Source organism: Chiloscyllium punctatum, chromosome 20 (genome assembly GCF_047496795.1).
Source record: "Chiloscyllium punctatum isolate Juve2018m chromosome 20, sChiPun1.3, whole genome shotgun sequence".
Classification (NCBI taxonomy): domain Eukaryota; kingdom Metazoa; phylum Chordata; class Chondrichthyes; order Orectolobiformes; family Hemiscylliidae; genus Chiloscyllium; species Chiloscyllium punctatum.
The window spans coordinates 13,756,561-13,770,260 of record NC_092758.1 but is presented as its reverse complement, the minus strand read 5'-3'; the positions used below and the strand labels follow the sequence as shown (position 1 = coordinate 13,770,260).

At 46.6% G+C, this 13,700-nt stretch overlaps 1 protein-coding gene across 3 annotated transcripts in view; it reads left to right on the top strand.

Moving 5' to 3' along the window:
- The window catches only part of flt4 (fms related receptor tyrosine kinase 4), a 238,905-nt gene that overhangs the window by 87,294 nt on the left and 137,911 nt on the right, over positions 1 to 13,700 (top strand). For all 3 annotated transcript variants that reach the window (XM_072590357.1, XM_072590356.1, XM_072590358.1), the window contains exon 2: positions 12,993 to 13,089. In XM_072590357.1, coding sequence (XP_072446458.1) covers positions 12,993 to 13,089 — 97 coding nt within the window. The remainder of the gene's footprint in view (positions 1 to 12,992; positions 13,090 to 13,700) is intronic.

Here is a 13,700-nt window from a genome sequence, read left to right as displayed (position 1 = left end):
TGTTGGTGAGGCCACATTTGGAGCGCTGTGTACAGTTCTGATCTCCCTGCTATTAGAAGGATATTATTAAATTGGAGAGTTTTCAGAAAAACTTACCGGATGTTTCCAGTTCTGGAGCTTTTGAGTTATAAGGACAGGCTGAATAGGCTGGGACTTTTCACTGGAGTGTGGATGGTGGGGGGTGACCTTACCCATGTTTATGAAATCATGAGGGGCATTGATAAGGTGAATAGCAACACACTTTTCTCTGGGATGGGGGACTTTAAAACAAGGGAGCATACTTTTAAGGTGACAGGAGAAAGATTTAAGAGGGATCTGAGAGGCAATTTGTTCACACAGAAGGTGATTTGTATGTGGAATGAACTGCCAGAGGATGTGGTAGAGGCAGGTACACTTACAACATTCTTAAAACATTTGGACGGTACATGAATAAGTACAGTTTGGAGGGATATGGGCAAAAGGCAGCCAAGTGGGACAAGTTTAGTTTGGAAATTTGGTCAGCATGGTCAAGTTGGACCGAAGGGTCTGTTTGCATGCTGTATGAACCTATGACAATTGATCTGTGGCCTAACTCCATATACCTGCCTTTGGACCAAATCCCTCATAGCTTTACTGAACAAAAATGTATCTATCTCAGATTTAAAATTAACAAATGATACAGCATCCACTGCTGTTTGTTCAAGACAATTGCAAACCTCTCCCACTCTTTTTGTGAAGAAGTGCTTCTTAACATCTCTCCTGAACGATCTAGCCCTAATTCTCAGACTGTGCCGCCTAATTTTAGAATCTCCAATCTGTGGGAATAGTTTATCTTTATCTACTCTGTCTTTTCCTGTTGATATCTTAAAGACTTTGATCAGATCATTCTATCCTTTTAAATTCTGGACAAAACAGGCCTAATTTGTAATCTGTAGGTCGGCATGGTGGCTCAGTGGTTAGCGCTGCTGCCTCACAGCACCAGCGGCCTGGGTTCAATTCCAGCCTTGGGTGACTGTTTGTGTGGAATTTGCACATTCTCTCCATGACTGCATGGGTTTCCTCCAGGTGCTCCACACAGGTTAGGTGAATTGGCCATGCTAAATTGCCCATAGTGTTCAGGGATGCGTAGGTTAGGAGCATTGGTCAGGGCTAAATATAGGATAGTAGGGGAATGGGTCTGGGTGGGTTACTCTTCGGAGGGTCGGTATGGACTTGTTGGGCCAAAGGGCCTGTTTCAACACTGTAGGGAATCGATGATCTATAAATAGGCCTAATCTTTCCTCATAACTTCTGAAATCCAGGTATAAATCCAAGTTGTATATTGACATTCCTGATAAAGGGCTTGTGCCCATAACATTGACTCTCCTACTTCTCGGATGCTACCTGACCTGTTATGCTTTTCCAGCACCACACTCTCGACTCTGATCTCCAGCATCTGCAATCCTTACTTTCTCCTGAGTTGTACTCTCACCAAGGCCAGTATATCCTTCCTAAGGTATGGTGCCCAGATCTGCTCACAGTACTCGAAGTGGGGTCTATACTCCAGTTGTTCTAGATATAAAGGCCAGCATTCTATTGGCTTTCATGGTTATTTTCTGCACCTGTCTGTGACATTTCAAAGGTCTATGTACCTGAACCCCGCCGAGTTTCTTTGGAAACCCAGTGTATTTAAAACCCCCACTTCGGCCCTCCAGTTCGAAGAAACTTTGCTAAAAAAATCCATTCAGGCAGTGCATTCCTGATCACAACATTTTGCTGTATTTCAAAAATATTTCTTCTCATTACCTAACCTCATCAGGTTCTTTTGCTGATTACTTTGAATCTGTGTCCTTTTTTTTGTCAATGCGTATGTCTCTGGAAGTATCTCAAAAGCACTGAGTACCTCTTGTAAATCTCCTGACCTTCTCTACTCTCTAGAGAAAAAGACCTCAGCTTCTCCAGGTTCTCATACAACTGAAGTCCCTCAGTCCTGACACAATTTATTAAATTGGGGAGAAAGTGAGGACTGCAGATGCTGGAGATCAGAGCTGAAAATGTGTTGTTGGAAAAGCGCAGCAGGTCAGGCAGCATCCAAGGAGCAGGAGAATCGACGTTTCGGGCATCAGCCCTTCTTCAGGAATAAGGAAAGTGTGTCAAGCAGGCTAAGATAAAAGGTAGGGAGGAGGGACTTGGGGGAGGGGCGTTGGGAATGCGATAGGTTAAATTGTCCATCCACCCACTCTGAGGCCTCTACATCATTTGGTTCTAGGAATTCAAGCAGCTACAGTCTAACTATTGGTCTATAAATAGTCTGGTCACAAACAGGGATCCCTAATACTGAGACACATACTTCATATGCCAGTAAATATTGATATACTCTCAAGGACTCCTGTAAATATTGACACACACCCCAAGGATCTCCTACAAGTATTAACATATGGGCAACTTGCTGTTTTTATTTGGTCATGGAATGTGGGCTTCGCTGGCTGGGCTAGCATTTTGCTGCCCATTCATGATTTGTCCTGGAGTCGGGTGGTGGTGAGCTGCTTTCTTAAGCCACTGCAGTTCTTGTGGTCTATATGTAGCTCCATTGTCGTTAGGAAGGGAATTCTAGGAATTTGACAGCAGCCATAAAGGACTGTTGATATACCTCAACGTGAGGATGGTACGTTGTTGGTGTTGTACCAATGCATTTGCTGTCCTTGTCCTCCTTGATGATGGGTGCTAGGTTTGGAAGGCATCTGGGTGAGTTTGTGCAGTGCGTCTCGCAGATGGCACACTGCTGCCACAAAGTATTGGATTGAAGGTTGCGGGTAGAGTCTGGCCAAGTGCGCTACATTGTCTTGGATGGTGTCAAGTTTCTCAAGAGCTGTTGGCTCTGTACCCATCCAGGAAAATCGAGAGAATATTCAGTCACACTCCTGACTTGTGCCTTGTGGATGGTAGATGGGTTTTGGGTAGTCGGGAGGTCAATTACTTGATACAGGATTCCCAGCCTGACATCTGCATTATTATTCATAGGTTGATCCAGTACAGTTTCTGCTCAATGTTGAAGGCAAGGGCTTCATTGATAGTAATACCTTAAACATCAAAGGGTGGTGTTTAGCTTCTCACTTGTTGGATATGGTCATTCCCAAGCACATTGTGGTGTGAATAGGATGAGACACTTACCGACCCGGACATTGTCCAAGTCTGGCTGCATATGGACACTGACGACTTCAATGGCTGAGGAGCTCCAATTAATGCTGCAAATTGTGAAATCATCAGCCACTATCCCCACTTCTGACTTTATAATGGAAGGAAGCTCATTAATCATTAAGCAGCTGAAGATAGTTGGGCCCAGGTCACTGTCCTGAGGAAAGGGCCCTTGTGGAACAGTGCTAATTTCTCTAATTCTGGAGGCCCAGGGTCAAGTTCCACCTATTCCAGAAGTGTGTAATGAATATCTACCCGGAGGGACTCCTGCAGAGATGTCCTGGAGCTGAGATGACTGATCTACAACAATCACAACCATTTCTCTTTGTGCCAGGCGTGACTCTATCCAGAGGAGAGATTTCCTCTGTCTGGTCCATTGACCTTGTTGGGATTCAAACCCATAGACAGAGCATCAGCCTGTGTCTTTGAGTTACTGGCACAATGACAGTCCCACTACAACACCAACTCTATAGGAACTCACCACGAATACTGACACGCTCCCCAGGAACCCCCCCTATAAATACACACACACTCCCCAGGGACCCCCTTTAAATATACACACACTCCCCAGGGACCCCCCTGTAAATACACACATGCTCCCCAGGGACCCCCCTGTAGATACACATACAATCCCCAGGGACCCCCCTGTAAATACACACACACTCCCCAGGGACCTCCTTGTAAATGTACACACACTCGCCAGGGACCCCCCTGTAAATAAACACACCCTCCCCAGGGACCCCCTTGTAAATATACACACACTCCCCAGAGACCCCCCCTGTAAATACACACACACTCCCTAGGGACACCCCCTGTAAATACACACACACTCCCCAGGGACCCCCCTGTAAATACACACACACTCCCCAGGGACCCCCCTGTAAATACACACACACTCCCCAGGGACCCCCCTGTAAATACACACACACTCCCCAGGGACCCCCTGTAAATACACACACATTCCCCAGGGACCCCCCTGTAAATACACACACACACCCCAGAGACCCCCCCCTGTAAATAAACACACACTCCCCAGGGATGCCCCTGTAAATACACACAAACTCCTCATGGACCCCCTTTGAATATACACACTCACTCCCCAGGGACCTCCCTGTATATACACACACACTCCCCAGACCCCCTGTAAATACACACACACTCCCCAGGGAACCCCGTGTAAATACACACTCACTCCCCAGAGACCCCCTGTAAATATACACACACTCCCCAGGGACCCCCTGTAGATATACACACACACATCCCCGAGGGACTCCCTGTAAATACACACACACTCCCCAGGGGCTCCTCTGTAAATACACACACACACTCCCCAGGGGACCCCTGGAAATACTGACACACTCCCCAGGGACCCCCCCCTGTAAATACACACACTCCCCAGGGATGCCCCTGTAAATACACACACACTCCTCAGGGACCCCCCTGTAAATACACACGCACTCCCCAGGGAACCCCCTGTAAATACACACGCACTCGCCAGGGAACCCCCTGTAAATACACACGCACTCCCCAGGGAACCCCCTGTAAATACACACACACGCCCCAGGGACCCCCCTGTAAATACACACACACTCCCCGGGGACACCCCTGTAAATACACACACACTCCCCAGGGACCCCCTGTAAGTAAACACATACTCCCCAGACCCCCTGTAAATACACACACACTCCCCAGGGACCCTCCTGTAGATATACACACACACCCCCGAGGGACCCCCTGTATATACACACACACTCCCCAGACCCCCTGTAAATATACACACACTCCCCAGGGACCCCCCTGTAAATACACACTCACTCCCCAGACCCCCTGTAAATACACACACACTCCCCAGGGACCCTCCTGTAGATATACACACACACCCCCGAGGGACCCCCTGTAAATACACACACACTCCCCAGGGGCTCCTCTGTAAATACACACACATTCCCCAGCGACCCCCTGGAAATACTGACACACTCCCCAGGGACCCCCCTGTAAATACACACACACTCCCCAGGGGCTCCTCTGTAAATACACACACATTCCCCAGCGACCCCCTGGAAATATTGACACACTCCCCAGGGACCCCCCTGTAAATACTGACACACTCCCCAGGGACCCCCCTGTAAATACACACACTCCCCAGGGACCCCCTCCTGTAAATACACACACACTCCCCCGTGACCTCCCTGTAAATACACACACACACTCCCCAGAGACCCCCTCCCCCCTGTAAATACACACACACTCCCCAGGGACCCCTCTGTAAATACACACACACTCCCCAGGGACCCCCCTGTAAATACACAGACACTCCCCGGGGACCCCTCTGTAAATACATACACACTCCCCAGGGACCCCCCTGTAAATACACACACACTCCCCGGGGATACCCCTGTAAATACACACACACTCCCCAGGGACCCCCTGTAAATAAACACATACTCCCCAGACCCCTCTGTAAATACACACACACTCCCCAGGGACCCTCCTGTAGATATACACACACACCCCCGAGGGACCCCCTGTAAATACACACACACTCCCCAGGGGCTCCTCTATAAATACACACACACTCCCCAGCGACCCCCTGGAAATACTGACACACTCCCCAGGGACCCCCCTGTAAATACACACACTCCCCAGGGACCCCCTCCTGTAAATACACACACACTCCCCCGTGACCTCCCTGTAAATACACAGACACTCCCCAGGGACCCCCCTGTAAATACACACACACTCCCCAGAGACCCCTCTGTAAATACACACACACTCCCCAGGGACTCCCTGAAATACTGACACACTTCCCAGGGACCCCTCTGTAAATACACACACACTCCCCAGGGACCCCCCTGCAAAACACACACACACCCCAGGGACCCCTCCTGTAAATACACACACACACTCCCGAGGCACCCCCCTGTAAATACACACACACTCCCCAGGGACACCCCCCATAAATACACACACACTCCCCAGAGACCCCCCTGTAAATACACAGACACTCTCCAGGGACCCCCTGTAAATACACAAACACAAACAGTCCCCAGGGACCCCCCCCCTGTAAATTTACACACACTCCCCAGGGACCTCCCTGTAAATACACACATGCTCTCCAGGGATCCCCCTATAAATATACACATACTCCCCAGGGATTCCCCCCCCCCCTGCAAATACTCAGACACTCTCTAGGGACCCCCCTGTAAATACACACACACAAACAGTCCCCAGGGACCCCTCTGTAAATTTACACATATTTCCCAGGGACTCCCCGTAAATATACATACACTCCCCAGGGACCCCCTGTAAATACACACACAGTCCCCAGGGACCCCCTGTAAACATACATACACTCCCCAGGGAACCCCTGTAAATGCACACACACTTTCTGGATTAGTGGTGCTGGAAGAGCACAGCAGTTCAGGCAGCATCCAAGTAGCTTTGAAATTGATGTTTCGGGCAAAAGCCCTTCATCAGGACCCTGATGAAGGGCTTTTGCCCGAAACGTCGATTTCGAAGCTACTTGGATGCTGCCTGAACTGCTGTGCTCTTCCAGCACCACTAATCCAGAATCTGGTTTCCAGCATCTGCAGTCATTGTTTTTACCTAATGCACACACACTCCCCAGCGAACCCCCGTAAATATACACACAGTCCCCAGGCACCCCCGTGTAAATATACATACAGTCCCTGTAAATACTGATACATTCTCAAGGAGCTCTGAAATACCAGCACACTCATGGGGACCCCTTCTAAATACTGATATGCTTCCTGGAGTCCCTGTAAATACTGACATCCTCCAAAAAATAACCCTTGTATAAATCCTGAGAAATTCCCACAGACCCTCTATAAATACTGACACCATCCTGGGAATCCAGTGTAAACACTGACACTCCCCCCTGCCAATCCCTGTAAATTGTGTGGAAACCCACTCCCCAAGGACTCACTGTAAATGCTCACACATTCCCTAGAGACCCCCTAACAATGGTGAGACACTGGATGAGGATCCTGCACATACTGCCACCCCCCGCCCCCCCCCCCTGTGTAAATCTGTAGACTGTCACTGGGATGCAGTGTCACAGGCCCTGCCTCTGACTTGGGCTGCCTGATTTGAGGTTATGGCTTTTGATTCGGAGACAGGAATTCTGCCAACATCGAGAAAAGTCACTCTGTAAATTCTACATAACTGTACGTGAGTGGTGGGAATGGGGAACTCACCACTACAAGAGATGGTGGAGGTGAATAGCATTTACACAGAAGCTGCATAAACATATGACGGAGGAAGGAAGAGAAGGCTATGCTAATCGAATGTGATGCCGAAAATATGCTTGTGTAGAGTTAAACAATACCGGGGACCCGTCAACCAATTTCTCTTCTTATAATTTCTGTACAATTTTTATCTCAGACAGTGTCGGCGCCACCAATACACTCGAATCGATCAGAAATCGACATTGGTATTGTTCACTGATGCTACAAAGTCCATCTGTCCTGCTCTGAGGAGCACGATGCAGTTGGATTATTTGGTGTTCAAGATTCTGTAAACACGCAGGAAAACAGGAACCCCCACCCACCTTCTGTGAATTTTCAAACATCATCCTCAGTATCCTGTTTTTTCAAGTTTCGGACGATGTGTGGGCTGTTCAACAGCAAGCACTAAACTGAAGCTGAGCTGGTGATTTCTGGACCTTCACTGCAAGTGAAAGAAATGTTTGCATTTCTATGGCGCCATTCTCAATCACAGGAGCTTGCAAAACAACCTTTGGCCAAAGAGCCACTTAAGGGTACCCGTGATTGTATTGTTGGAATGACAAACCAATTTGTGTGCAGGAACAGTTAACCAGTATATAGTGACACAAGGGATAAATATTGTCCCAGGGAACTCCTACTGCATGGGATCCTTCAGATCTGCTTTCGAGTACAGCTGGGGCTCCTGGTTGATGCTTAATGTAGAAAACAGTTCCTCCAGCACTGTAAAGTGCTCCTTGCTCTGACAGTGCATCACTTCCAAGGTACTGACTCTCTTGACAGTGCAGCACTCCCTCAGTACTGACCATCTGACAGTACAGCACTCCCTCAGTACTGACCCTCTGACAGTGCGGCACTCCCTCAGTACTGATCCTCTGACAGTGCAGCACTCCCTCAGTACTGATCCTCTGACAGTGCGGCACTCCCTCAGTACTGATCCTCTGACAGTGCGGCACTCCCTCAGTACTGATCCTCTGACAGTGCGGCACTCCCTCAGTACTGATCCTCTGACAGTGCAGCACTCCCTCAGTACTGATCCTCTGACAGTGCGGCACTCCCTCAGTACTGATCCTCTGACAGTGCGGCACTCCCTCAGTACTGATCCTCTGACAGTGCGGCACTCCCTCAGTACTGACCCTCTGACAGTGCAGCACTCCCTCAGTGCTGCCCGTCTGACAGTGTGACATTCCAAAGTATTGCCCCTCCAGCAGTGTTACATGCCCTCTGTATTGCCCTCTGTTACATGCCCTCTGTATTGCCCTCTGTTACATGCCCTCTGTATTGCCCTTCTGATTTCACTGCCCTTCCACAGTACAGGCACCAGGAGCATTGGCCTTGAAGAGTTTCATGGATCTCCTTGGTTTGTGTGTGATGAATAGATTATTGGGTAATGCACTTGGGCCATTGGAAGTCAAAAAAGGGAGAGGTGGAAGGCGGAGTGTATCTTTTCCAAAATAAACTGTTACAATGTCTCAATGACACAAACCCCTGGACTGATGAGACCAAACTATTTAATAATAACCCATTCTAAACATCTGGCATTTCTTACACCCACACATGGTGTTTAAATAGAAATGGGGAGCAGGGGAAGTGCATAACAGGATTGCAGTCTTATCTGGGAATAATTACTCCACTAACTGCCTTTGGCACTATTGAGAGATATTTGTGAAAAGTCTTTCTCATTGGGAGGCAAGTTTATTTGTTTGCCAGTGTGAATGTGAGGCAGCTAAAGCCATGGAACTGAATCTTTCTCTTTGAAGACTTGTGCATTTGGAAAAGTTCCCATTTTCAGCACAGGCAGACAGAGCCTGGGGTTGACGTCTGTGTCATCAGCTCCTGCAAAAAGCCACAGGGTTCAGAAAGTTTTTAATCAGAGCCTGTAGGATTATCCATAACAGCCAGGCAGCCCGTCACTTAGCTCATGGTACGGTCACTGAGCTACTCATTCAGAAACCTGGGCTAATGTGCTGGGTGAAAGGGAGGACTGCAGATGCTGGAGGTGTAAATACAGGCACTGGCTGATTCCTGATGAAGGGCTTATGCCCGAAACATCGATTCTCCTGCTTCTTGGATGCTGCCCAACCTGCTGTGCTTTTCCAGCACCACACTCTTGACTCTAATGTGCTGGCTACATGGGTTCAAATCTTACCACAGAAATCGATGAATTCTCAATTCAATAAAACTTTGGCCTAATGGTAAGTAGGTCAATAGATGTAAACACTTATATGATTCAGTTAGAATTGGCTTTATTGTCACATGAGTACAGTGGCAAGTTTGCAATTTGCCACTTATGACGTCATCTTAGGTACCTAGGTGCAAATCCTTAGGGGAAAAAAAATCAGAAGTATAAAGAAATAAGAAGTCCTAGCATTACAGACATACATGCCAAGGAAATCTTCCATCCTTACCTCATCTGGTCCATATGTCACTACAGACCTTCAGCAATGAGGTTGACTTTTAGCTGCCCTCTGGACAATTAGGGATGGGTAATAAACTCTTACCTAGTCAGTAGCATCCATATGCCATTTCCAACTAAAATGAAGCTTTTTTTTTCATTCACTCATGGGACATGGATGTCACTGCCTGGGCCAGGATTTATTGCCTGCCCCTAGTTGCCCTTGAGAGGGTAGTGGTAAGCCTCCTTCCTGAACTGTTGCTGTCCATGTGCTGTAGGTAGCCCCACAACACTCTAATGGAAGGAATTCCAGGATTTTGATCCAGCGATATTGAAGGAACAGCAATATACTTCCAAGTCAGGATGGTGAGTGGTTTGGAGGGGAATTTGCAGGGGGTTGTGTATCTGCTGCCCTTGTCCTTCCAGAAGGAAGTGATCGTGGGTTTGGAAGGTGCTGTCTGAGAATCTTTGGTGAATTTAAGGGAGGTGATGGCTTGTATGTGGCTATTAATCCAGAAACTCAGATAATGTTCCAGAGACATAGGTTCAAATCCTGCCAGAACAGATGGTGAAATTTTAGTTCAATAAAATTTTGCACTTAAGAGTCTAATGATGAGCATGAAACCATTGTTGATTGTTGGGAAAAACTCATCTGGTTCACTAATGTCCTCCAGGGAAGGAAATCTGCCATCCTTACCTGGTCTAGCCTACATTTGTCTCCTGATCCGTGATAATATTTTTGACTTTCAGCTGCCCTCTGAAATGGCCTAGCAAGCCATTCACTCTGTTGTATCAACTCCTGCAAAGTCTCAACTCATTGTATTCACTTATCTGATCTGCTCAATTCCTTGAAGTAAGTCTCATCCCTCTCTCTTTTATCATGTGATGCCACACCATGAGTTGGAGGTTCAAGACAGACTGGGTGAGAAGTCATAATCAAAATCTTCAAAGTGACACTATTTATTATAAATTAATATTAAAAACAGCTGTAAGTCACAATCATGGATAGCCCAGGCTCTGATTTGTAGTTATATTGAGTAAAGGACTAATATATTTCCTTTGTTTGTTCATATCCATGAGTGCTCTTTCAGAGTGTCTGAGCTCCGCCTACTCTATACTATTTATACTCAGTGATGTGAAACTCTGATCTCATTGCAAGCTTGTTCTAGGGCCCTTATACAATATCCCTCCCTGAGCTTTTCTCCCATCATCTTAAACAATGATCAATAGTTTTGTACATACTCAAATAAGTTATCCCGAGTACTTTTCGCAACATTTGCTGTATAGCTTCTTCCCTTACCCCTTCACTGCTCCCCGGTTCTTTAACTTGAATCATCTATGTCGATAAGTGGGTTAAGGAAAGGCTGTGACAGGTTTAGAGATACTTGAGGTAAAGATGGGTTTTTGTTGTTTCTCTGCTGGCTTCCGCAAGATCAGTGATTCATTCTAGAATGTTGCAGTCTGATGATGTTCTTCCAGAATGTTCTAACTCCTTCCACTCCGTACCATTCATACTCAATGATGTGTAGTTCTGAGACATCATCATAAGGTTCCTCTGGGGACCTAATCCCCAACATTCTTCCTCATAGGAAGAGGAAGAGACCATTCAGTTATTCAAGCCCCATTCAATTGGGTCATGGCTGATCTGACATTTTAACCCCATTTACTCCATTTCTATAACATTCAAAATGTTCCGCCAAAAAAATCATCCAACTCAGTTTTGAAACTTCCAGTTGACTCCCCAGCCTCATCTGCTTTTTGGGAGAAAGTTCCAGATTCTCACATCGTCCATGTGTGAAGAAATGTTGCCATGGTGATAGTAGTTGACATGGGAATAGATTAAGATGAAATGTTGTAGCAGGCACAAAAGACCACACATCTACTCCTGCTCCTATTTTCTATGTTCCTGTCTTTCACTCTTACCACAGCCACAACTCTTCTCTCACTCCTGAAATCATTCCTTCTGTCCCAGGGTGTTATCTGAAACTTTACTGTGGCGAGGGGCCTGTATTTCAGTTGCCAAAAGTAGGCCGGTTGCCTAAGTGATTGAAATGAGTGTTCTGACCCAACATTGAGTTGGCCTTAGGCAGACCTGCAAAGCATGCTCTGTTTCCAGTTATATTCCACTGCGCAGTCAGCCCAGCCCTTACCCACTCACTGTCAGTGTGGAGGTCGGTTTAGCTCAGACAGTGGGTTTGTGAAGCAGTGTGATACCAATACCATGGGTTCCATCCCTGCACCGGCTGAGGTTACATTGGAGGACTCTCCTTCTCAACCTCTCCCCTCCCCTGAGGTATGGTGGCCCTCAGGTTAAATCACCACCAATTGTCTCTTTCTAATGAGAGAACAGCCCCTATGGTCTGGTAAGACTATGGCAACTTGACTTGACCTTGCTCCTGGACTTGTACATTCGGTGCATTGCAGCTAAGTCCATTGCGCTGGGGTAGAGAGCGACTGAATGGCCCTGAGATCATGAGGTATTTGTGATGAGATTCCTTATAACACCCTAGAAGGTTGAAGGTGGAGAAGGCAAGAGTCTCATTTGTAAACAGTGTTGATGATTGGCAAACTTGCCATTTATTCTGGGTGCAGCCTCCAATCGTTCCACTACATCAGAGGACTATTTCACAATCTGTTTCCTCACATAAAGCAACTAGTGAGGTTGGGATTGTTGCATCGAATAAAAATAAATTCTAGGGGAGATATAACCAAGGTGTTCAATGTTATGTAGGATTTTGATAGAGCAGGCAGGGAGATACTGTGTCCAGTAGCAGGAGGGTTAGTGACCAGAAGAGACAGATTTCAGATAATTGGCATGAGAACCAGAGCAGGTGAATTTTGTTTACAGAGGGTGTTGCGATTTGGATTGTGTTGCATGGAAGATCAGTGGAAGCTGAGTAGGAACTTTCAATTTTGTATTGCAATGGGGAAAGATTATATCATTGTTTCAAAGGGCCAGTAGAAGCAGGTGGAAGTGAATGGCCTTCTTCTTTATTATAAGACTCTCTGTTTCTATGACCAGGCTTGTGGACCAGGATAATGATGTGGCAAGACTGAATTAAAGATATCATAGGGACTGCATTTATACTGAGGTCTTTATCCTCAGCTCTGGGCCCACAGGAAGGAGTCACATGGTACTTTGCATTCTGAATAGAATATCTCCAATATTTAAAATGACTGGAATCTCTAACTCTCCACAGGTTTGGTGCAGGGATTCTCGATGACAGCGCCCACACTCAATATCTCGGGAACAGAATACTCGCTCGACGTTAGCAACACCCTTACTATCACCTGCAGGTAAGTGCAGCAACTATTAGGAGATTTCCTGCTGCAAATGGGTACGGTCTCATGATTAGTTTCAAGCTAATTCATTCCCTCTTCATCCTATACCTAATTTTCAAACTAAAAGTGCTTATAAAAACAAACCTTAAAATGAGATCCCATGTTGCAACTGATACTTAGCTAGTAATTACAAAGAAATTGGAGTACAAGAGGAAGAAGATAATTATACGGGATATCGCCAAGGCCACATCTAGAGTACAGTGGGCAATTTTGATCTCCTGCCTAGTGCCTTGATGGACATTCAGCTATGTGGCAGGAGACTATGTAAACAATTTTGATCTTGTCTTTATACATTAAATCCATTACACCATCCACTACAACCATTTTCATGGTAGTGAGCTACGCTACCTTATCACTAACCCTACTCTTGATACAGTTCCCCTGGAGTTTCTTCATGGCCATCATGTATTCAGTGAGACAGACTCAGCTTCAGGATATTATGAAGTTGGTTTCAGAGCTTTTGGCAATCTCAGACAGGCTGACAAACATCAAAAACATTCATTTCTTCACAATTCATCTCAGCATCGGTTTGAAATGAGCCAAGGTACACACAGGAACACAGTCAC